This window comes from Leuciscus leuciscus (genome assembly GCF_965113295.1).
Source record: "Leuciscus leuciscus genome assembly, chromosome: 22".
NCBI classification, from domain to species: domain Eukaryota; kingdom Metazoa; phylum Chordata; class Actinopteri; order Cypriniformes; family Leuciscidae; genus Leuciscus; species Leuciscus leuciscus.
The window spans coordinates 2,247,532-2,274,154 of NC_138746.1; the positions used below are offsets into that span (position 1 = coordinate 2,247,532).

The 26,623-nt window shown below is 37.6% G+C and overlaps 1 protein-coding gene and 1 long non-coding RNA gene across 9 annotated transcripts in view; one reads left to right on the forward strand and one right to left on the reverse strand.

The window, feature by feature from the left end:
- The window catches only part of lyst (lysosomal trafficking regulator), a 112,303-nt gene that overhangs the window by 44,881 nt on the left and 40,799 nt on the right, over window positions 1-26,623 (forward strand). For all 8 annotated transcript variants that reach the window (XM_082153241.1, XM_082153238.1, XM_082153240.1 and 5 more), the window contains 15 exons: window positions 849-1,075; window positions 1,552-1,618; window positions 2,476-2,585; window positions 5,035-5,401; window positions 7,339-7,492; window positions 8,540-8,713; window positions 10,122-10,282; window positions 11,891-12,081; window positions 14,866-15,114; window positions 16,480-16,653; window positions 17,486-17,635; window positions 17,730-17,867; window positions 20,701-20,899; window positions 22,204-22,371; window positions 22,764-23,373. In XM_082153241.1, the coding sequence (XP_082009367.1) occupies window positions 849-1,075; window positions 1,552-1,618; window positions 2,476-2,585; window positions 5,035-5,401; window positions 7,339-7,492; window positions 8,540-8,713; window positions 10,122-10,282; window positions 11,891-12,081; window positions 14,866-15,114; window positions 16,480-16,653; window positions 17,486-17,635; window positions 17,730-17,867; window positions 20,701-20,899; window positions 22,204-22,371; window positions 22,764-23,373 (3,139 nt within the window). The remainder of the gene's footprint in view (window positions 1-848; window positions 1,076-1,551; window positions 1,619-2,475; window positions 2,586-5,034; window positions 5,402-7,338; window positions 7,493-8,539; window positions 8,714-10,121; window positions 10,283-11,890; window positions 12,082-14,865; window positions 15,115-16,479; window positions 16,654-17,485; window positions 17,636-17,729; window positions 17,868-20,700; window positions 20,900-22,203; window positions 22,372-22,763; window positions 23,374-26,623) is intronic.
- The window catches only part of LOC309486273, a 163,156-nt gene continuing 161,543 nt past the window's right edge, over window positions 25,011-26,623 (reverse strand). The window contains exon 2 of the long non-coding RNA XR_014201435.1: window positions 25,011-26,165. This is a non-coding gene — a long non-coding RNA (uncharacterized lncRNA). The remainder of the gene's footprint in view (window positions 26,166-26,623) is intronic.

Below are 26,623 nucleotides of genomic sequence, written 5' to 3' on the forward strand. Positions count from 1 at the left end.
CTATCTATCTATCTATCTATCTATCTATCTATCTATCTATCTATCCATTCATCTATCTATCTATCCACTGCTTTCGTTTTATCTCTCTCTCTCTCTCTCTCTCTCTCTCGTTCTTGCGTTCTATCTAATCTCTCTAACTATCTATCTATCCACCATCGTTTTATCTATCTATCCATTCTTCCATCCATTCATCCATCCATCCACTGCTGTCGTTCTCTCTCTCTCTCTCTCTCTCTCTCTCTCTCTCTCTCGTTCTTGCGTTCTATCTAATCTCTAACTATATCTATCTATCACCGTTGTTTTATCTATCTATCTATATATCTATCTATCATTCATCTATCCATTCATCTATCATTTCTATCGTTTTATCTCTCTCTCTATCGTTCTTGCGTTCTATCTAATCTCTATGTCGATCAGTCTGTCAATCTTTCTGTCTTTATTCTATCAATCATTCTATCATTTTTCTATCTATTGTTCTTTCTGTCTGTCTATATATCTGTCCGTTTATCTGTCTATGTATGTGTGTGAGAATGTCTGTAAGGGAGTGCTCTCTCTCTGTATGTGTGTGTGTGTGTGTTTGTGTTCGAGGCAGAACTTCATTAATAAAAAGCACCCAGAGCTTGCGTAGGAGCTGCAGGGTAGCTCACAGCTAAATCATGCGGGTTCTCCAGTGCGTGGCGTCCCTCCATCAGCTTAATTCATCTTTACTGGGCTAGAGCTCTGAGCGCCTCTGGTACAAACAGTCCTCGTTCTTCAGCCCTTCTGTTTGTACTCTTGCACCACCTCTTATTCTTTTATTATTACTGCGTTGTTTGTAATCAGTGTTCTGTCTTTGCTTGCTGTGACAGGGATAAAGGTGGAGGCTGGAGTCGTGCTGGGGGAATGCGCGTTGGGAATGGCGGGAGTGCCTCAGGGCTCCGTACGCGGCCGTTTGCTTTTCCCGGAGATCTGCTTAATGGAGCTGCAACTGTTAGCCAGTGGCTCACCAGACCTGGAGGTTTTGGGCCACGTGTTGCAGAGCCTGTTAGGAGCCGTGAAAGGCCACATCAACAATGCAGCGCTGCTCTACCAGCAGGTCAGACTTATATCCGATGCCAAACTGATTTATTTATGTATGCGAGATATTGATGTTACACAGTGACATATCTTATTCCAGAAGACCTGCTTTTGTCTAAGTAACTTGCCTTTGGTTGGTAGAAAGTTTTGTTCTAGGTAACTGGTTGAAAGAGTATACTTGAAACTGAAGACAACACCTGTGAACCTACGTAGCAGGAACAAAATGACCTTTTGCAAACCCTTTAGCAATTGGAGATTTTTTGTTGTTGTAAAAAACAAGATTTGCAGCTGCATTTTTGACAGTTCTTTAGGATTTAGGCCTATGTTGGAGAAATTTTTACAGGATTTATTCATTTATTTTTTACTTTATCCCATTGTCAATAATGATACTCGCAATATTGACATGTTTGAATACTCTGACCAGCTGGATTAAATAATCTTTATTGTATTTATGACGAAATGTGATCCATCTCGTTTTTTTCTCTCTCTTGTCAGGGTGGCGTGAAAGCCATTCTCAGTGGATTTCAGAACATTCTCAGCCAATCAGATGCCTCCTATAAAGGTGTATATTTCTTTCAAACTTCAACTATGCATATTTCTCCCAGTTCCCATTTTTGAGTTAATTTTTTATTTAATGTTTTTGAGTTATTCTCATTATTCTCGTAATGGGGTTGTCATTACTAAAATAGATTTTATCAATGATTATATTCATTTATAAAAAATTCACCATAATCACCATTAATGAAAAGCAACACAACAAATACTAAATTATATATAAATAGTTTATAAAAAAGCAAAAAATAAAATAAAAAAGGGAAAACGTTTTGTAATCACATTGCGTAGTTGTGTACTAAAATAAATTTTATTAATGATGATGTTTATTAAAAATAATTATAATATTAATAATATTAAATTATATTATATTATATTATTATTCATCGTAAAAATTCATCATAATCACCATTAATGAAAAGCAGCACACCAAATACTAAAGGATATATAAATAATTTATTTTATATATATATATATATATATATATATATATATATATATACACATAAAATATGAGTGAAATACAGTAGTGGCCAAAAGTAAAGAAAAAACATGTTAAACATTTTGTAATCATATTGCGTAGTTATGCTTGGAGTCAATTGTTTTATTTGTAATAATAATGCGAACCAATTAAATATTAATAACTAATTGTGTTGTTGTCAATTATTTATCCTGTGAGCTTTTTGTTTTTCTATGCATTTTTTTTTCCCAGTATAAAATAAAATATTTATGAGCAATATTTTGCTCATGTTTTGATGGTTTAACAACAAATTTGAATTAAAAAATTTCATTAGATTCATATTTGATATTAATCATGCTAATCTTAAACATTATTTTAATTGCTCTATGGCCTGTTGTACCCTTCAGAGTGCCAGACAATCCTGATGGAGCTGCTCGTGTCCATGTTGAGTGACAGTATCACAGCGGAGGAACTCGCCCTGTTGACCCGCCTCTTCCTGGAGAAGACTCCGCCCACTGTAAGTGCAACCTTAAATAAGCATTTAAAGGTGCAGTGTGTAATTTTTAACGGCATCTAGTGGTGAGGTTGCGAATTGCACCCAACAGAAGTTATGGTGGCCGACTGGAAGTGATGTCGTCGTCTGAGACAGCAGAGAGTAGCCAGTTCAGCAATGAGGTTTCTTTACAAAGATAAATTAAGAAATTAGGTTTACTTTATTATTCAGTAAAATTATGTTATTTCGAATATTATTGTTACTTGTTCATCATTGTGTCAGTGTTTTATTCGCTTCTTTACACAAAGAACAAGGAGGAAACACGTTTGTCCGTTTAGGGCCACCGTAGAAACATGTCGATGTAAGCGGACCCGCGGTGTGTGAGTAAATGGCTCATTCTAAGCTAATAAAAACATAACGGTTCATTAAGTAAGGTCTTTATGCACCACTGAAAACATAGTTATGTATATGATATTGCATTTCTGTCAACAGATCCTCCTAAATATTACACAATTCACCTTTAAATGAGGCCACAATGAATTTATACACAAATCTTTTTCGAAACCCTTTCAGTTCCCTTTTCCACTGAAAATGAAAAACTTTGAAACTACGCAATGCAAATGTACAATGTGATCAAGCGTCCTGTAAACAGGTTTATTTTTAACACAGTGTCTGAAAGTGGACAAGCTGATGCACAATACGCTTTTAGTAGTGCCAACCTTTGCTTTGTCAATGCTGATATGAATCAGCCATTCTAGGATAATTATCTTGCTCTTTGTTCACACTTTATTGTTATGTAACTTCATTTGTGATTGCCAGTCCTTTACCTCTGAGCACCTCTTTTCCTATTGCCTCACATCTTTAACACCCTAATTTACTATTTTATGGGGTTTCCACATATACGGTAGGTTAAAGATGTCAGCATGCTAAAAAAAAAAAAACTACCTGAGAAGTTACATTTCTAAACTATAAAAAAATGAATAAATCTAGATATAAAGCTCTAGAAAAGTGATTCCAATAATCACCTCGTCGATTGTTGGAAAACTAGTCTGCATCCCTTGCAAATTCAACATTTAACACACTATATTTTGTGTTTTCTTGATTATTACAGCTCAACTGCTACATCTAGTCATATTTTCAGGCTCTTTTCTTGGCCGCTACTGTATGCCCTCCATGAAGTATCGCTGTGAAATGCGCTTTTCCCACCACCGTGTTAATGAAGGTCCACAGGGAGTCAGGCACTTAAGACTGTTAGTTCACTCTCATTGTACCAGACGACAGAGACCGGCACCATTTCACGAATCCTGTCAATGGATTGCATTATGGATTATGTCAGCATGCATTGTTTTGTGAATTTATGAGGAATTGTTCAGATTACACTGAAATTTCTCCCTACTTTCGGTAGGATGTGTGAGGTCATTTAACAGCTTAGTTCCCATGAATGGACTGGGAAGAGGTTTTGAGCTCTGAAAATTACAGTACACTATCGTTCAAAAGTTTGGGGTTGTTAACATTTTTTCTAAATGTTTGTGAAAAGTCTCTTCTGCTCACCAAGGCTGCATTTATTTGATCAAAAATACAGTAAAAACAGTGAAATATTATTACAATGTAAATCAGCTGTTTTCTATGTGCATATATAGTAAAGTGTAATTTATTCCTGTGATCAAAGCTGAATTTTCAGCATCATTACTCCAGTCTTCAGTGTCACATGATCCTTCACAAATCACTCTAATATGATGATTTGATGCTCAAGGAACATTTCTGATTATTATCAATGTTCAAAACAGTCGTGCTGCTTTATATTCTTGTGGAAATCGTGATACATTTATTTTTCATTTTTTAAAAAATAAATATATAACGTCAAAAAAATAAAACAGCATTTATTTGAAATATATTTTCTTTTCACTGTAAATGTCTTTACTGTCGCTTATTATCAATTTAATGCAGAATAAAAGTTCTTGCTGAATAAAAGTGTTAAAATTCTTACTGATCCCAAACTTTTGAATGCTGAATGTTTGCATAGGAAAAAAAACACTTTACAATAAGGTTCATTAGTTAACATTAATGTATTAACTAACATGAGCTAACCATGAGTAATACATTTGTTACTGTATTTGTTGATCTTTGTTAACGTTAGTTAATATAAATACAGCTGTTCGTTGTTAGTTCACAGTGCATTAACTAATGTTAAGAAGATTTTAATAAAGTATTAGTAAATGTTGAAATTAACAAAGATTAGGCTAATAAATGCTGTATAAGTTCTGTTTATTCTTAATTCATGCTTACTAACTAATGTTAACTAGTGAACCTTATTGTAAAGTGTAAACAACAGTTTTTCATGATATGACCCCATTTTAGTTGGTGCTTGATTTGTTTTGAATGAAACCTTATATTTAAATTGTTTGCAATGAAACTTCAAATTGTGTGAACACCCTCATTAAAAACCCTCATTATTTGTATTCCTCATGTGTAGGAGATCTTGTTGAGAGGAATGCTCCAGATTGTGGAGGCCAACTCAGACACAGAGCCGATCTACTTCATGTCCTTTCCCATGATCCCTGGCGCAGGGGTCCCTGGCTCGAGCTCTTCCCCTGGGATGAGGCCTCATGGGGCGGTTGTGGGTAAGGGTGGAGTAAACGCTCTTCTGAGGGGTAAGTTACCCCTGGGCCGTGCTGAAGGAGACCCGAGCAGGCCTGGTCACCTGCGCTCTTCTCCCTGGCACACGGCACCCTTCCACCTGCCCTTAGTGGGCCAGAACTGCTGGCCTCACATGTCCAGTGGCTTCAGCGCCTCGCTGTGGGTGCGAGCGGGGAACGAGGACGACGGCCTTCCTAAGAAGGGTAAGAAGATCATTCTAGAATCTTTGTTTTATTTTTTATTTTTTTAGCTTTGTATACTTAAACTTATAACACAGTATTATCTATATACTAAAGTGTCCAGGGTTCCCACGGGTCCTTGAAATCCTTGAAAGTTTGTGAATCTGGGAAAAAAATATTCAAGGCCCTGGAAAGTTTTTGAAAATAAACACACACAGATAGAGGTCCTTGAAAGTGCTTGTATTTATTTATTTTGTGCAAGAAGTTTAATGGAAAAAATTCCATATTACTCCCTCCGGTCTGCTAATGTGTTACTTCGCCAACACTTCGTGGCCTATGCGCACTAGCTTGCTTGATTTACGTTATGTCTGGTTCAGATTACACAATTTTTTTGTCTGTTACGATAGTTACTGTGTCAGATTACTCTCTCGCTCACTCGCTCACTCACCTCACATAAATGCTCACGCTCACTCAATCACTCACTCACACACACACACACACACTCACTCGCGCACACACACACACACACACACACACACACACACACTCTCTCTTTCGCTCACTCATTCACTCACACAAACGTACTCACACGCTCACTCATTCTCACTCACTCACTCACTCACACTCACTCACTCACTCACTCACTCACTCACTCACTCACTCACACTCACTCACTCACTCACTCACTCACTCACTCACACTCACTCACACTCACTCACACTCACACTCACTCACACTCACTCACACTCACTCACTCACTCACTCACTCACTCACTCACTCACTCACTCACTCTCACTCACTCTCACTCATTCTCACTCATTCTCACTCACTCACTCACACTCACTCACTCACTCACTCACTCACTCACTCACTCACTCACTCACACTCACACTCACTCACTCACTCACTCACTCACTCACTCACTCACTCACTCACTCACTCTCACTCATTCTCACTCACTCACTCACACTCACTCACTCACTCACTCTTGATGAAACCCGTCGTGGAGGACTGAATTTAAAAAAAAACATGCTAGCCTTTTTATCATGATGTCGTGAAGCATCGCAGAGTTTGACACACTACACGAGATTAAACGATCAAATCTTGCTTCCTGACGCTCGTTATCGCTTACGAATCCCCACGACATCCTACGTCAAACGGATCGTGCCAAAATCGTGCTAAAATCGTGTAATCTGAACCAGGCATTAGTTACTCGCATTTACGCGTTACGTGAAGTGTTTCCCGCGTGAGGTACTTTGTGTTGCACATTGCCGTGACGTTCACGCGCACACGAAACTACTACGATTTAATTTATTTATTTTTTTTAAGAAAGAAAAAAAGAAATGTTTTTCATTATATATTTGTTTGATTTTATTTGTTTAAATTCTTAAAACTTATTTTTATTTAAGTTTTAGTCATTGTAATGCTTCAGCTTAATTTTATTTATTTCATTTAGTTGCCAAAGCAACATTTTCTTTTACATTTTTTTATTTCAGTTTGAATTTAATTACCGAAAACATTTTTTAATGATTATAGTTTGCGTAATGTTATGTTCTTTAAAATATAATGTCTATTATGCCACGGTCTGTCTGAATTCTCGATTCTGATTAGCTGAAACAATAAAACTGTTTAATGCACAGGTTCACAGTTCCAAGTGAGTTTAATCACCGTTCGATATTAATGCGCTGTTTTCATTGAACATTCAGAAGCACAGAAACTTGTTAACGCTGCCCTGCGACTTTTATTAATAAAATAGCTTCACTACTGAATTACATTTTTCAGCAACAAGGTTTTTTTTTAGGTTTAAGTTTTTCAAGTATTTGTTTTATTTAATTTCAGCTTTAATTCAGTTACCGAAAATATTTAATAATAATTTTAGTTAACAATAGCAACACTGAAACATGAATACCACCCCTCTCCAAGAAGACGTTTGATTGGTTTATCCGCCTGTGTGTTGCAGAAGAGGAGGCGTCTCTGGTGGAGTCCCTGCCTGGTCCCGCACATGTCACGGACCAGCAGACAGACCGATGCCTCCTCCATGTCTTCTCCATGGGCTCGAAGGCACTGATGCTTCAGGTGTGGGTGAACATCTCCACTGGAGCCTTTATCTTCAGGTGAGTGACATGACAAAGGTGTTTTTTCCCTTAGAAAAGCCTCCTCAAAAGTGGGTGCCAGTGGTGTTTCTGGAGGGCGATAGATCTTACACACAATCCACTTCAAACTCACATTCAGTTTCTCCATTCTGATATAAAACGCCACTTTTTTTAACATGTAAGAAACCTAATAGAACTCAAACAGTAGAGGATGATAGGAAGGGATGAACTGATAAAATGTCCTGATTTCCAGCAGCTTTAGTTTCTACTCTGACAGCCTCAAGACCAGCCAAACACTGTGAGTGTGTGTTAGAAATCAGGAATGGTGAGAGAACATTGTGCTTGGCATTTTTTAATCTTAAAACCAAACTTGGGTCTCCAGCTGACAAACTTTAAATCCCGTTGGTCTTGCGCTCTTCCCATAATGTTCCCGCATTAAAGGGTAACTAAACCCCTGGTCAGAGCCTGACTCCACCCACTGGCAATATTTGAAAAATGCTGGAAAAGTAGGCAGAGCCCAGTGGAGAGGGGGCGTGTATCTGTGACGTATCTCTCTGCAGGCAAGGGCGTGGTTAGCTGGTACCCTCTGATGTCAGAGGGTACCACAACTTCCAATAGGAAAATTCAACTGCAGTAGCCACTGTTCAACCTGAAGAGGGCAGCACTCAGACGTTTTTACACCATATTTTGTAAAATTAAAACACTTTAAACACAAATGTAAAAAAAAACTACTTGAATCAATGAACAGCACTAATAAAGCCCCATTCTTACAGATCATTAACTAAAAAAAGTTGGTTTAGTTACCCTTTAAGTCAGTAGTCAGAGAGCAAGCGCGTCTTTTGTGTCTGTTCGAACACATTCGATCACATGAGCGTTTACACTACGAAAGCAATCCGGTCGAATGTGTTTCCAACTACCTCTGGAAGTGATTGAAAGTGGACAAGCTGTATATAGCGTCGTCCACTTGAGATCCGATCGACCAAAATGCATCTCAACACCAGGTGTAAACAGGGCCTTAAGAGTCATCAATGCTAAATTTCAAAAGTGGCTGTTCATTTGTGAATTCAGGACCTGCATTGATCCCAACGATGAGATGAAGGCGGGTCTGCTCGCCCAGGCGGAGTCTGGAGACGGTTTGCTGACCGCTGGCAGGTGGCAGCACTTGGCTCTCACATACACACAGCAGCCCGAGGGCCGGAAGAGCGTTCACGGTCAGCTGACACTCTGGGTGTGCGGCATTAGGTGAGTCCCTGATTGCAATTGGTTGGTTGATGATTTAAAGGGACGGTTCAGCCAAATATGATAATTCATGGTGTCCGCGGGGTCTTAAAAATATTAAAAGTTGATGATAAATCAATTTAGAGAAAATTAAGGCCCTTAAAAAGTATTGAAAAGTCTTAAATGCCATTTTCCAATAGCCTGGTTAAAACCAGACCATTCTCAGTCGTAACTGAGTTATGGTCTGGCAAAGCTTCATTAATAACTCATTTCCGCGTCACCAACGGATGTCGCTCAAATGCCTCTGGGCGCAATTGGATAGACCTAAAACCAATCAGAGCGATCGTCATCGTGTAAAGCCTGCCCCAACGTTTCTGATTGGTGCCGCGATTTCGAGAGATTAGAAATGGGCTTGAATGAGCTCTTTGCCAGACTACTCGCAGAGCAAATCTAAATTTGCCGGAAGTTGTCTGGGTTTTCCCAGGCTAATTTTCCAATAAAATGTTGTGTCATCTTTTCATTATGTATATTTGTCCAAAGAATTGTATTAATTTGTCAATTAATTCTCTTGTGCTGCGTTCCCACCCTTCTGAATTGTTGCACTGATAAGGAGTTATCACAAACTAAGACTGTTTAGTTGTGTTATTTTACATTCAATACATAGTAAATGTAAGTTTAAAGTGTCACCAATGTAACCGGTTAAAACGTGGTCTTAAAAGTGTATGGGAAGAGTCTTAAAAAAGGTCTTAAAAGGTATTCAATTTAACTCCATGATTCCAGTAAATACCCTGCAATTGTAATTTAGGGATGCAGACTTCAGTTATCAATGGCTACGTTTACATGCAACCAAATAATCCGTTAGTAATCGGATTGACGGCTCAGTCGGACTGAAAAGCCTTCATGTAAAGCCTTCATGTCTTATAAATGAGTGTCCCGTCATTCTAAACTTCTCTTTTCACCGCGTGTGTGAAGTGAAGCAGGACAACGTCCCACCAGAGTGTGTTTCAGACTCTCTTCCACAGACCACTGGTTTTGGACATTTTTGCTGCGTGATAAATATAAGCAGCGGCACAACGGTTCATATGCTCATTGTCTCCAAATTATGACCAGAAATGGATAAATATTAAGTCTGCTGTTTAAAACAAATAAAGAACCGATGTAGGAGATAGTTATTATGCACAAACAGCGGGAAACTCTGTATATTTGTGCAGTGTGTGCATGTTAAAAAATCTATTCTATCTATTTGAAGCTTGTGACATTTAAATGCGCACATTAACCTGATCACATGTTTAGCGTTCATGTAAACACTACATTCAGATTCATCAATCGGAATGAATTCAGTTCATCCGAAACAAAAGTTCTGCATGTAAACGTAGCCATTGATTCAGAAAAGCTACACTGTTTTAATCAACCCTTCTTGTGCCACATTCAGGAAATGTGACGTCTCGCTAGATTTCACTCTGCCTAGGAAGTCCAGTTTGTCATCGGACAGTAACAAGACCTACTGTATGCTTGGACACTGTCAGCAACCCTCAGAGGAGCAGTCCAGCCCAAGTGCACGCTGGGATATGGGCACGCTGATGCTCTTTAATGGTATGAAACCAGTGCCTAAAAAGACCTCCTCCCTTTTTTTCTATTTGGAATTTGTTAAGCTTGTTGTGGAGTGTTTGGAATATTTACTAAATGATTAAATAAAACTGTTAAAATCATTTTTGTTAACTGAAATAAAGCTGAGACAAAATATAAATGGTAAAACTTTACAATAATGTCTCATTCGTTAACATGTATTTACTAACATGAACTAACAATGAGTATTTATTCATCTTTGTTAATGTTAGTAATAAAAATAAAGCTGTTCGTTGTTAGTTCACAGTGCATTAACTGATGTTTACAAATACAACCTTTGATTTTAATAATGTATTAGTACACAAATGTAGTAAAATTAGTTAAAAAAAATAATTTACACTGAGCTCTTTGCTGAATTTCCTTCTACTAATAAAATAACAGTGTGCTGTTGGAAAGATTATTTGTTTTCACTGGAAGTCTGCGCTGTTGTTGGTAACGCGGGATCTTCCTGCTTCTGGTAGTTTCCATGCGTGAGCCACAAATTCTCCACATTCTCTCCACACAACAAGCCTTTTTTGAACAGAATAGCAATTCTGTTGCTACTAATAGGTCATGCATGGCTCAAGTCCAGCCGTTCCCAACCTTTAAAAAGCTCTAATGCAGTAAGATGGTCCTCTGACTGTCTTTACTGTGTTTATTTGACTTTATGTCACCGTTTCAAACACATCTACCACACTTTCTCTTATTTTTCTTTCTTGTATCTTATAGTCTAGGCTTCACATGACAGAATTTTTTTTCTGACATTCATAATTCTTTGGGGGGTAACAGTTCACAATAATGTGACGTTTGTTAACATTAGATAATATATTAACTAACATGAGTAACAGTTAGCAATACGTTTTATTTTTTTATGCTTTACATTTTATGTTAGATAATTGGCTAACTCTTTACAATAAGGTTTCATTAGTTAGCATTACTTTGCTCCATAGGTTAACAATAGAAAAATATTTCTATTGCATTTATTAATCTTAGTAAATCTCAACATTTACTGATTCATCATTTAAAATCTAAAGTTGTATCTGTTCATATTATTTAAAAGGCCTGAGCTAACATGAACTAACAATGAACAGCTGTATTTCTATTTGAACAAAGATTGATAAATAGTGTAAAAAATTTATTATTAGTTAATGCATTAATTAATGTTAACTAATATACCTTATTGTAAAGTGTTACCGATAATATAAATGTCGTTTGTATACTTTAGTTCACAGTGCATTAACTGATGTTAACAGATACAACTTTTAAGTTAAAAAATGTATTAGTAAATGTTGAAATTAACATTAAGTCTTATAAAAACTATTATTGCTCATTGTTACATCAGTTAACAATTTAAACCTTAATGTAAAGTATTAGCTTTTTTTTTTTTTTTTACTTATGTATTTGCTCTAAAATGACTTGGACAATTAAATGAATCCAGGCATGTTTTCATGAAATAACACAAAAGAATATTTAATAATTTAATTTATATGCACAAATATGCAGTGATATTTGCCTACCTATATCTTTCCACCTACATTAAAAATGCATGCTGGGAGTTCAGCAAAGAAGTAGTAAACTGGTTATTGCTTGTCTTAGGCTCCAGAATTGACACTGCGGAGGCGTTTTACCTGTACGCCAGCGGTCCTGACCTCACCTCCATCATGCCCTGCAAGTACGGCAAGCCCCAGGAGACACTGTCCAAGTACGTGACACAGGAGGGTCTTCAGTGTGAGCAGATCCGAGAACTCCTCATGAGGAATACAGACTTTGACATCACACCTCTTATTGTAAGCCTATGAATATGAATACATGGTTTTGTTTTTTTCAAATGTCTTCACCCAGAAGGCTTTTATGCAAATGTGTCTGACAGCGGCTTGTTTATCTCCCTCAGTATTATTTGTCCATTTGTACATACTAATTTCCTGCTTGCTTAAGTGCTTTTCTGTGCAGTTTTACCCACTGACATCTTAATTAGCAGTGATTTTACATGCTGTTCCAGGTGCTCATATGCTAATGCTTTACATGCACGGCAATTATTGCTATCTAGGGCTGTCCGCGTGTTTATTTTAGCACTTCCGTCAGTGAAACACCACACTACAGCCTGTAAAACATTGAAAATAAATATCAGTAAATTAGGGCTGGGAATCGATTAAAAAAATTAACTAATTAATAGCACAATTTGCTGTGATTAATCGCATTTCCCCCAAACTTGTAATCATCAATATTTAAATGTAGAATCCTTAATTAAATTAAACAACACACTAAAAAAGGGGAAAAAAAGAAAAATGTCCACACAAATTGGACAGAAAATAGCCCTATATTAAAATATTAAACATCAATATATCAATATATTATTCTTCATTCAGTTCAATGCAACATACTCAGATTTAACACATTCATTTTTTGACTAATTATCGAAAGTAAAATATAGTCATACAAAGCTATTATTACCAGAGTATGTGATCAGAGCAAGTAATTTTACCATTGTTGCCCAGCATGGCTTTACCAGCTCAGCAAACAGAAGTCTACTACTGAGAAATTTCACGTTATTTGAGCGGACTTTGCTTTTCCAGTGCGTGATCGGTACATGATTGGAGCGTTTGGGCCGTTAAGGACAGAGCAGAACGTGTACGGAGCAGAGAGCGCAGCACGCCGACACACACACATACACACGGAACGGAGAGCGCGGCGCACACGGAGCGGAAAAGACCCGCTTGTGAAGTTACTAAACAAGCTGCGCGAGAATGAAACCTGATCGCTGAACACGGAGGGGCGGGACGGCATATTTTCAGCCTTTTCAATAGCAGCCGAAACAGGAAGTCATTAAAACGAGGCAAAAAAAAAGTGCTGCGTCAATTGCGTTATTTTTTTTCCAATGCGTTAAACATCTCACATTAATCGCAAAGATTAACGCGTTAATTCCCCCAGCCTTACAGTAAATATTGGTAACCTTAATGATATAAGAAAGTTATATTAGTTTATATTTCCCGACAAAGATGCGTCATATAGCCTATCCTCTCTTCCGACAGTCCTTCTCTTTTCTAATATCTTCATGTTTTCTCCTGATGTCTCAAGAAACTGAACACTTGTTGTAAAAGGTCTGAAGAGTGAATTCTATCTTTCGCAGTGTCAAGACATTTAGGCTATGTTTGATTTTGTGCTGCCAGAGAAAGCTAAACTAAATAAATCCCGAGCGTGAGTGAAATGCGCTATACAAATAAACTTGACGCGCCTGAACATAACAAGCACAAACTGTGTTAAATAGAATTTGATGTGCAAGCAAAAAGGTATAAGGCCTATTATAGTCGCGTTTTTACTGTGGTAAAGTAGGAAAAAAATGCTGTAGGACAAATTAAAAGCGAACCAAAGGAAGAAACGTTTATAATCCCCTGCGAAAATGGGCGAGACGTGAGAAGATTTGGGAAAAGAAACAAGAGATTCCATGTCCAATGGAATATTGTTAAATTCGCTGATAATCGGATGACCAGATCGCAAAACATAAAACAAGGCCGACAAAGCATAAGTATACAGTATGGCCTCACGTGACGTACCTCTTTTATTTGGCATGAATCCAAATGTTTCCATGGATGCAATGGGACATTTAATTGCTATAACCCATATTTTCTTTTGTAAACAAAGCTTTGTGCTTCGCTCGTGTCATAATATTCACGTAAAACAGCATTCAGGCACAATAAAATGTGTTTTGCGAACCACCGCCGGTGATCAAGTTAACCGGCACAGCCCTGCTGCTGTCAGAGAGTCACTTAAACACAAACCTTCATTTCTCATGGATGAATTGGCTTCTTCTATCAGATCTTCTCTAAAAATATATATTGCTAATACAAAGTATTGTACAAATTTGTCTAATGAAACCTTTCAATAATATGTCCCAAGTGATGTATCACCTCAGAATCAAAAGAAAAACATTAACCCTTTAAAGCTCTGGGGTCTCATTTATAAAACTGTGTGTCATCACTCATGATGAGGATTTACGGTTTTACTTCATCTGCCGATAAATATGCATCAGTTTCACTAACGGTTCAACGCGCTCGCTGGTCCGGACATTTAAGAAGGGATGGATATTTGCTTCAAGTGAAGTGAAATTATATTTGTATTATCTTTTTCTATATGTATAACTTTCTTTAGATTTTCTGTCTAAAAGTGACCAAAAAGACACTTAACTCCAGCTCACCATCGGTGTCGACAAACTGCTCGGTCTCCAAAACGTTCGTACGCATTGGTCAGAGTTTGCGCAAATTTTCCCGTCAAGTTCGTTTTTTTAAATCACAACTTAAGCGTCGGAAGTGGCGCCTCTTTCAGGCCCTGTTTTGTGCGTACGCAACGCTTATAAATGAGGCCCCTGAACAGTTTCTTGAACATACAGGCAAAAATACAAATTAATTACCGTAGTCAAGCAAATCTCAGTGTTGCTCATGCTCACACCAACATGCTTCTTTCAGCTCTGTTTTTTTTCTTTTTTAAAGTGCAAAAAAAGACTGTCTTGATCAACTTGAAATGTTGACCTGTGGATCTGCTTTAATCTCAACATATGTGCGTTTGTGTTTTTACAGGAGAGTTTAGCTGTCGTTTATACCGCCAGCACACCGTCTCTGTACACCATATATGAGCCCGTGATCCGCCTGAAGGGCCAGGCCAAGTCAGCGGTGGTTTCCCAGCGGCCCTTCAGTGCCAAAGAGGTCCAGAGCCCCATCCTGGAGCCTCCTTTTCTCAAGACCATGATGCACTGCAGGGCTCTCGGCCTACACAGCGCCCTGCACAAGATCGGTGGCACCGGCTCTTTTGTCTTCTTGTTTGCACGGGTATGTGTTTGTGTGCGTATGTCACTAGTAGAGACCAGGAACGAATGGAATGAGTTCTTATGTCACTGAGCTTCTGTTTACTGCACACAAACTGATGAGGTATTTTGACCAGATGTTTTGTGCCGATTCACAAAAGCTCTGATAACTGTTCGTTGTGCTTTTTAACTGAAGCAATCAGTTCGAGAGGCTGATGTACATCTGAATATTAAGCTTCAAAGTTTATAGCGAAGGGATCTTCGGTGTTTCCTTCATATTGCAATGCACATTTTTTGCTGGTAATCTGATAATACGCTGTTTCTTTCACTCAGAGGGCAAAATTGGATTTTTGGTCAGCATGTTCTTGCCCAGGACGTTCAGTTGTACACCGTGTTCCTTCACATTATCCTTCAGATCTCTCTCGAATGTCACCTCAAAGCCTCGCTTTATGTTTCTCTCATTCTCATTTATTATGTCTCTCATTTCCTATCAGTCTGTCATGAGAACTAAAATACCAACACAGAAGCAAATATTACTGTTTTTAAACTAAATCGTACTTATCCCAAACTTTACATTATTGTATGTTAAAGACATTAATACTTTTACTGTTCAAGGATGCATTAAATGGTGAAAGGTGTCAGTAAAGAAACTTCTAATGTTACAAAAGATTATATTTCAAATAAATGCAGTTTTTTTTTAACTTTCTATTCATCAAGGAATCCTAAAAAATAAAATGTATCATTGTTTCTGAAGGATCATGTGACACTGAAGACTGGAGTAATGATGCTGAAAATTCAGCTTTGATCACAGGAATAAATAACATTTTACAATATATTCACATAGAAAACTGAAATTCCAATAACAATGTAATTTTATATTAACTTAATACTCATATGATCAAATTACAACCACATATTTGCAATGCTGCTTCATTTTGATTTGAAATTATACACTGTATATTAGCAAAATCTCTGCAGATATATTGTGTTTATTGCCTAATTGTAAGAACATTTTTGACATTATCTAAACCAGAAATGTTGATCATCAACACCCAATGTGTGAACCATGCTAAATGAGACCAAAATAAAAAATAATTGAGGAGCAGTGCTAATTAAAATAGCAACAGATGTTCAATCTTGGTATGATGCCAAATAACTAAGAATTTAGTGCAGATGAATCTGGTTTATTGAGGTCGTTTAGTAACTTTGGAGCAGCCGTCGCTAATAATCATCTCACATTTTAACACCGTGACACAGAATGTCAACATGAAAACACATTCACAACTCGCTTCACTTTCATCATATGACGTGTTACAGTGATTTTAGCACCAGGAACATCTGACTCTTATTCCATTCATGTTGTCTTCTTTCATTGGTTGTTGTATTGTAGGTGGTGGAGTTGAGCGACTGTGAGAAAACTCAAGCTCTGGCGCTGCAGCTTCTTCTGTCTCTGGTTAAAAACCATCAGCATCGCACCCATGAGATGGAGTGTTACCACGGTTATTCCATGATTCACCAGGTCCTCATCAAGCCCAAGTGCATTGTGGGATACCACATTCTGAAGGTGAGTTTTCGCACATCAGATGTAGATAATACGTTTTTTCATTAATAATTAAATTGCTTGTCATATAAAATTAAGCAGACTTGTGAAAATCAAAATATTTAAATTCTTATTTGGTCATAAAGTTTCCTAAAGATGACTGTTAGTTAAAAATAATGGTTCCTCTAATTAAAAAAGACATACATATTAAGATGCATATTAAATATAATAAAAAGCCTTAAAAATATCAAGGTGTAGTTTAATACAGTATTTTATAATTTTATACAGTAGAGCTCTTCAGTGATGACATATTTATGTAGTTTGCATTACCCTGGTTCCCTTTCTATTGACTTTTGCGTTATTGCAGAAAATAATCCAACAAAAGTTTGTGATTCTTACACATTTTGTTCATATTCTTGAACTTTTATGAATTAGAAAGTCTAAATACAATCAACAGAAGTAAAAAGAAGCAAATGCTTTGTCAAACTCTTTCAGTCTTTATTTAAAGAACATTTTGCACTGATTTGAATTAGAATAGTTGTGTAGTGATTATAAACACAATGAGGCTGTGAAAGCGACTAGTGAGTTTACATATTCGGCGTGACGTTTAATGTCCCAGAAAACCTCTGTAGTGCCATTTAGTCACTTGTTCGCCTTTTTTCAAGACAAGTTAAAGCTGAAAAAAACTAAAATCTAAATGAAGTGCCAGATCACTGTTGTGCTCAACAGCGCACCCTGCTGGGTTACACTGTTAATGTGGACTGACAGTGACACTGTGTTGTCCCTCTCTCAGTATATTCTCAGAGTATCACTGGATTTTGATTTAGCAAATGTCTGTGTGCGTGTGGTGTGATAGACGTTGTTGGACGGCTGCTGTAGCGGGTCGATCCTGACGATCGGAGAAGACGGCCAGTTTCATCTGGATGCTGAATCCACTGTGGTGGTGCAAGATCTCAGACTGCTCTCTGAAATACTGCTGGACTGGAAGATATGGGCCAAAGCTCAGGTTCACACTTACATCTAAATGAGAGCATACCATAGATTTTGGCTGTTTTTATATAGAGCTAATTATAATGGCTGTGTGTGTGTGTGTCTAATAGTGTGGCGTGTGGGAGACTCTGTTGGCCGCTTTAGAGATCCTCATTCGAGTGCGTCATCCTCAGCAGATGTTCAACATTCGGCAGCTTCTAAAGGCCCAGGTGGTTCATCGCTTCCTACTCGCCTGCCAGGTGCTTCAGGTGAGAAGTTTACAACACATGAGGTCAATGGAGGTCAAGTAAGTTTAGTTTGTAGTCTTTGAAATGTGGTCATGAGGCTCGCTTTCTGTCGGCTGTCTATGAGAAACAACTAGTGATGCGCTGAAATTACGGCAACCGGAAATACATTTTCAGTTTTTGCACAAAAAAAAAAAGGTTTTGGCGCGCCTGCCTACTAAGAAAGTTTCAACTTTAAAATTCTCTCAATTTCATAATGAAATTCAAACAATAAATGTAATTTTGACGCTCTTTGATGTGGTGACGCATCTCTTAGCTCCTCAGTTCAAGCGATCATCTCTTCCTCTTTACCACTAGATATAACATGAAATAAACATGAATTAACAGGTATGTTGAAATAAACGGTATGATTTACTGAAATGTTCATGTCTCAAGTAATCGCTCAATCAGAGTTTCAACTGTGGAAAGACATCAACATGAAGCTAAATAAGCTTGTAAACAATGTGACATAAGGGAACTGTTGTCTCAGGAAAGCCATTTAATATCCTTAGACTTGTTAGTTAGCTAGAAAAAAAAAAAAAAATTCTTATGTACAACACTTTTTTTTTTATGTTGATTGATTATTAACCCTCTGAGGTCTGAGCTGTTTTCTGGGCCTGGAGGTGTTCTGACATGCTCTGACATTTGTGTTTTTTTCTGTTACTAGTGACATTTTCATGGCTAAAGTCTAATTACACTGTATTCAGCACAAACTCTGCTACAATAATATATCAGCAGCATGTCTGTAAAAGTTTGTAGTTTTGAGATAATGACATTTATGCGTGGTTTGTGAAAATACAAAAAAAAATTCTCACTGAAATAAGGCCATGAAACCCATACTGATTATTTCTTCACAAGACTTTTGAAAATTGTATGACGTAGCCTAGAATATTTGCTCCAAAACTATGTGAAAATCACCCTGACTGCTCATTCAGATAAGACAATATATTGATTTAAAATTTCTAAGACGTCTTTTGTGTGACAAAGCCATATGCGAAGAGGCGTGATCATCTCATTAATATGTAAGCTTTTCACACCTGAGAAAGACAAAGACACTCCCCTAACTGCCCTATTAGGAGCGATCAGGCCCTGTCATTCAGAGCAACCTTGCACAAAGAATGAGGAGATTTAAAAAAGAATGGCTTTTAGATTGTTTGGATTTATTTACAACACAACACAATCCAAAAATACAAATGACAAAAGAGCACATTGAAAACAATCATCCAAAGACAGAGACCTTTGTGCCATACCTAAAAACATTGTACATACCTTTAATTTCCAAGGTGTTTGATTTTCACTTTACCATGTTCATGTACAGAGACTCATGTGAATGTTGAAGTCAGCAGGACTCAGTTGCATCTGGTCCCTGAAAGAAAAAAATAAAAGAAAAAACTGTGAACATACTGATATCAAGAGAAACTATAGGGCTGCACGATTTTGGGAATAGATTTTAGATTTTTCTGGTTAAAATTTATTTTAAAAATTCACAGAATACACACACACACACACGTTTCCAACAATATATAATGAACACCAGGTTTGTTGTGCCTTGTAGGCATAGGCTACGCAGTGCTGCATAAAATAATAATAACAATAAATTAAATCTTCCAAAAGATTTCAAGAACAACTACGCTAGAGAAAAATATATTGATTATCATATGTTACTTCAAATGTTTCCATTCGTTATGATGATATGAAATGAGATAATAGTAAAAACATAAAGCCTAATGTTTGGTGCATTTTTCCTTTCAAACGCAATCGCGCTCCAAAATATGATACATTCAAACCCACAGCGCGCTCCAAAATATGATACTCAAACCCACAGCGCGCTCCAAAATATTAAACATTATGGTTATACATATCTATGCTTGAGCAGATATCCACAAACAGTATTTAACAGTAAACACGGGTCTAAATAGTATAATATTCACCATATATCTAGCAACAGTTCAACTGCAATGTGAAGTTTATGCAACAATACCATAAACTAATAAGTAAGAATTTCTTACCTTACATCTTTCTTGTCTTCAAATCGCGTTCTTCTTCTTCTGATGTAAATCCAATGTAAGCTCAGACGTGTCTTCCAAACTCGACGAAAAGCAGAGACTTGTGAAGTGTTTTGTGTTTGAGGTAATGAGGGCGTTCGCGTTCCATGTGGAGATTTGCATGTGAATCACTTTTGCGCGAGTGGGCGTATCGAATTAAAAAGTAATTAGCAAGCGTTTGAGATATTGAACATCCTGTTGGTTTTATACAAATTACTTAAACAGAGAATATTTGTTTTCAGTTTGAATCCGATCATTTAAAAGTACACACTTAAATGTGTATAAAGGTATATGGCTCATAAATGTGTGAGAAGTATTCGCTGAGTTTTGTTTCAGTTTATAGACGTGCTCAAGAAAAAAAAGTTCACCGCGACGGAGAGGCAGAACGCACACCCTGTTTATTTTCTTTATTTTACAAAAGCACAATGTTTTGATTTGATTGTAAGTGGACACATACAAAAGTAGAAATATCACAGATAATTTTATTTTATTTCTTTTTTCTGTATAACCATAAATGACGGAGTAATTTAAGTTTATGTTGCTGCTATGTGAAAAAAACCCAGCAAAACGCGTCGGCGCGTTTCTCGACCTCAGAGGGTTAATTACATTTGATTAGTTAACTGATTATAAAATAAACTTTATTTTCAGCTAAATGAAAACTTGAGCAGAGTTTCTGTACAAATTAATCAACACGTAGACCATTAGAGAAAAATGACCAATCATAGTTCAGTATTGTGGGTTGTTTTGTAACATCATCATGATTGTTCTCCTAGGAGCATCGGGATGAGTACCTGACCTCCATCCCACAGGAGGTCTGCCTCTCGTTTGTCAAAATCATCCAGGAGGTTTTGGGTTCGCCTCCAGACCTGGACCTTTTGCGACTGGTCTACAACTTCCTGTTGGCCGTTCACCCCCCCACCAACACTTACGTGTGCCACACACCCACCAGCTTCTACTTCTCTCTGCACATCGGTAAGCAAACATTTTGGAAACCAGTATAGACCTGATAGACCTTATTCACAGCAGCGCCATCTTTGATTTTTAATGGGAATGAAAGCGAGGCTGTGAGGGACAGACATGCATCTCAATGGGATGTACTGTTGTTTAATATGTTTTTGGATTGTTCTGCTCATGAAACACTGGAAAAATATATTTCCAAGAAATTTCAGTTGACAAAAAACTCCCGACAATATAAGCTGTGGAAAATTGTAAGTAATCTAGGAGCTTTATACAGCTTTTAACAGCGGATGCCATTGGAAACACGGCAAGTCTATCCCTCACAGCCTCACTTTCACACCTGTCATGGCGCCGCTCTGATTAAGGTCTATGGAGTCATAATCATTAAAGGAAAAGTGCACTAAAGAGGATCATTCTGTCTACATTTACTAACCATCATGCCTTATGACTCAATTTATTTAATGAAACTAAAAAACAAAAGATGATGATTAGCCAGATGTTCAAGCTGCTTCTGGCTTTGTGATTAACAGAAGAACAACAACAAAAATACAGATTTAAATGAGAAGATGAGAAAATGATGGCAGAAATATAATTTTTGGGTCACCTCTTTAACCTTAATTTTACTATGTCTGAAAATTGTTATTAAACAAAACTTACACCATATCTACGTAAGGATACACTTAATGATGTATGACTTAACTAAATGCAAGTGATTAACTAAAACTAAAAAGTAAGATGTTTCCATTATAGTCAGTAAAGCTGTCTAAGTTGGAAGCATACATTGCATCATGTCCGAACCACTTCATGATTGCATTTATTTTTATTCATCAAATGTAGTTAATAATCAATCAACATAAAAATTTAAAAAAGAGTTGTACATAAGAATTTATAAAATCTTAAGTTATTTTATCTAGCTAACTAACAAGTATATATTTGTTACGTAATGTTACCATTACCACAGAAAAGCCATTCAGTGACCATCAACTCATTAGTTAGCCAACATTTAAATGTTTAAATGTCACAAAATGATTTGGAGTGTAAATATAAAGTTAGTATTATAACTTTATTATTATAAAAACTTCCTTGTGTGTAATTTAAGTGGTTGTATACAAATATTGGATACTAATATTGTTTCTAACCATATATATATATATAACTGCTCTTATTTTCATTTTATTGTGGCTGTAGTCTAACAGTAGTCTAGCCTCGAGCTTACAGCTCATTCATATCAGTAATCATTCTGAGGTGTTGCGCTTCAAGTGTAGAAACCCGAGTACACAAGAACATTTTAGTTCATGCATGTTTTTTTGTGCCATCAGATGGTAAGATGTACCAGGAGAAGGTTCAGTCCATGATGTTCCTGCGTCACTCGAGCAGTGGAGGGAAATCCGCCTGCAGCTCCGTCGTGTCTCTCTCTCCCACCGTCTTCACCGAGATGCCCACTGATGGGAACGCATCACTGCCGCCCACTTCCCCAAAGCCCAGAGGTCAGCGCCTCCTCCAGACACATTAAACCAGCAGACTAATAATCATTAATGCAGTTATTCATGAGAAGGTCAAAGTCTGAATAATATCCACTCCATTCACTCATTTTGTCGCACTTCACAAGCATTATTCAACTACAAATGTCCCTATCTGGCTGTTTGGCACTGCTGCGTCTTATAAAGTTTAAACGTATGACCTTTGCCAAATACACAATCAATTACAGCGCAATCCTGCCTCTTGTCAAGTCAAAGTCACATTTATTTGTATTGCACTTTCATAATACACATTGTTTCAAAGCAGCTTTATGATGTTAATGTTTATACAATCTATATGGGTAAAAGTGCGATATAAATGAAGGTGACTTGACTAAATGATGTGTGTTTTTGTCCCACAGTTCGCCGCACTTCTTCCCCCGATCATGGAGATGAAGATCTGTCTCTTCGTCCTCCTAACACAAATCCCTCTCCTCACGCTTCTCCAGCCCTGACGCCCCGTCTGGCTCACGGAAGCGTGACAGGGACCGCCGAGCCTGAAGATGTCACGTCCCTCATTACCCAGCATGCCCTGGGCAGCACAGAGACCCTGAAGCGGGGCGTAGATGAGCAGCTTCTCAGCAGCTGCGAGTCTGCAAAGACCATTTGTGATTCTCAGACAGCGGGTGTTGATGAGGAGGGAAGCATCGTGGGAAACAGAACGCCCTCTATTAGTGTAGAAGAGGAGCATGATGGGCCAGCCGAAAGCCCGGTGGACTCAGAGGGCCATTTCGATTGGACCAGCGAGGAAGCGCCACGCCGACCCGACAGCCTGAAGGGAATCCAGTCCTTCCAGAGGAGCCACAGTAACCTGGCCAGTCTGGGCTTGGCGTTTCCCGCGCAGAACGGCTCTCTGACTATCGCTCGCTGGCCCACCGTGACTGACCGTGCCGCCCCCCCAGACGACTGGGAAAGCTACACATACTCACCCGGTTATGACAGACACAGCAAGGCGGACTCCAGTAATGACAGGTAATACTTTATCCTGTATAATAGAGGGTATGCATTGACGTCACTTATAGACCTTATGTAGCCCCGCCCCTTTTCAGCGCCACTCTCGTTGTCTTTTGTCTTCCGGTCTGTATTTTCACAGCGATCTTGCGTATTTATGAATGAGCGGCTCGTTTTAAAACCTTCCCTGTCTACTGACATTTGTTTAGACATCTGCTTTAAACATGACAATCCTCATGATAACTTTCGTTAACTTTACATTAAGTAAATCCACTTCAAAAGCGAATTACTCCTGGATAGAAATATACAGAACGACCGCAAAAACGGAAGTTCAAAGACAATATTCTAAAGATGGCTGTGCCCTCGTTTCTCTGGCGCGTAAGGTCTATAAAACGGATAGTTCCGGTCCTTGATTCTGATTGGTTGAGCCGCGTTCGAAGCCAATGTAAATTACTCCTGAACACACACCTGTGACTGCATTACATTAGTGTTACTGCACAACTGGTGTTTGTGATTCGTTGTTGCTGCATGTGTTGCTTGGCGGAGGAATAAATGTGTTATAACGTTATATTTTTTGTTGCTGGTGTTTATTTAATGAATAAAATAAATATTAAAATGAATATTTTTAAGGAGTTACCCATTTAGAAAAGCAATAAGCCCCTGAAGCCGTGTTTTACAGTGGATTTATTAGAACAGCTAAGGGGGGTTTAGGCACTCCGCTCCACGTCGTAGCTAGCAATGCCCCTTAGCTGCTCTAAATTCACTGTAAATCACGGCTTCAAGAGGCTTATTGCTTTATTTCCCGCGGGAACACACTCCCTCAGCCGGACTGAGTGGCAGAAGAGCTGCTGAATGACTGGATTTAATAGAGGAAACTCCGAAAACGCCAGTAAAACGCACGATTATCAGTTTAAACTAAAGGTTGGATATAGCGTTTCTTACAACTTAGCAAAGATCCCGTGATCCGTGGATATTGAAATGCAAATCCCGCTTTCTCTGCCTGGATCCAGTTGTTTCTATGATTTGCAGCGATCCATTTGCTTCTCTGTTCTGTAGCTTTCGGCAGTCTGTAAAAACACACCTCAGATTTCTTGTCAAATCCATTTATACAATCGATCTCAAAGCTCTTTCCCGTTTTAGATGTGTTTGGTGTTTTTCGCTGCATTCAACCAATACTGCCACTCAGTGTGTGTGACCGCTGTCACTCCTGCCGACAGCGACGTCACATACACTTTGGATGTTGAGGTGTGGGCGTGACACACAAAAGCTTGCAGAGGCGGGTGTCACAATAAGATTTATAACATGCATTTAGTAAATAAACAGTGGATTTACACTTCATGCTGACTTTAAGGCCGTGCAGAGGCTCATTTAACTGAGCCTTTTAGTAAATAAGTCAGGGTGAATGTCACATAATGTAATTAGTATTTATGATCAATCAACATGTGGCACACTGTAATCTGCAGGAGCGAAGCCATCAAAAATATTTTATTCTTTTTTTTTGAATTTATGGTTGTCGTGATAATTCAGTGTTATATTTAGTATAATTTAAATACTATTAAAGTTTTTGATAATATTTTTATTTAGATTTAATATTTCTTTTTTTTTCACTTTAATTTCTTTTTTTAAATATTTTTTTATGTCTATTTTTTTTATAAAAAAAAAAATTTTGTTATTTCAGTATTTCAATTTAAACTAAATGAAAATGAGAAATTTTGCCCTCTTTATAGTTTATTTTATTTCAGTTAACGTTTATTTTATTTCAAGTAGCGAAAATGTTTTATAGTTAACATATATATATATATATATAGACAATATAGTTTTAGTTAACAATAATGACCCTGTTTGCCAAAAATGATGAGATCTGTAACCCACCACACACTTTTTTAATCATTCAAATATGCCTCACAAATTAATTCCCTTGATAATATGATTTATACTGTATATCAGATGCCTAAAATCATGGTCGGTCACTTAAAACCGTTTATAGACATCTCTTATGTATGAATTTCTGTAACTCAAACAGTAGAGCATGGCGCAAGCAACGCCAAGGTTATGGGTTTGATTCCCAGGGAATGCATGAACAGATCAAATGTATAACTTTAGATAAAAGCATCTGCCAAATGCATAAATGTAAATGCTTAAAACCCTAATAAAACTGCAAAGTGCATAGCAAAATAGTTTTAAACAAGTATGCTTTTTTGTATATATTAAATGTACCCAGTAAGATTATTTATTTTTTACAATAGGACAGCCCCAGAAATGGTAGTCCCTAGGTAGTGTGCTCACTACTGAACTAGGGAGGGAGTAAAACTCTTCTGAAGCCTTTTTTCAAATATTTTGTGATATGTTTCGTTCTTGTAGAGATGCTTAATATATCCAGGGAGTGCTTTTAAATGACACGTGATGATTGAATAATGCTCTTTAATTATGCTAATTTATGCCACTGAGTTTTGGAGATGAATGACTTGTAATATCAGCCTCCATTTATAAGTTGCATCATCTCTTTAATATGCTAAAAATAAACGTTTTCAGTCAACAGTTTCTGGGTAATTGCCTCCTGTCTTCGTCATCACTGTTCCTGTGCTAAACACACATCCCATCTATAATCAGTTCAACTCATTGAATGTATTAAAGTCCCCCTTTGGTGAAAATCCAGCTTTTAATGTTGTTTATGTGTCTATGTGGTGTTATTAATACACTTTAAGACAAACCATGTGTAAATTCATAAGTCGACAGCATTGCTGAGTATTTCCTCCTTAAAACTGCAGTGAACCAAAGACAGTCTCAAACACACGCTTTGAAATCATCACAAACTACCTTGTAACCAATCAGATCAACGTGTGATCGTCAACCAGTGGATGTCTGAGCTGAGTGAGTGGAGGCGGGGCTCATTTGCATATTCATAGAAGAGGCAAGGGTGTCGAGCTACATTCAAGATATTTTAAAACATGAAGATTTGTATTTTTGTTTTAAGGAAAAAAACGTTTAAATATGTCATTTTGATGATCAAAGGTGAGTTTAAAGGTGAACTAAGTAACTGTTTTGCCTTAACCGAACAGCTTCGGAGTCATTGGAATAGTTATATGACTTTTTTCGGGTTGAATGGTGGTCGTCTCGCACCCCCCACGCGCCTGTGAGCCGAAAAACCACCCTTGCAACTTTGGGCCGGCGAGCAGCAGCGTCAGGAAGTATCGTGTGATATCAGGTCTCACGATGTAACGAACTGCTTTACGGCACTGCGCATATACACATACACAATAGGGATAGCTCA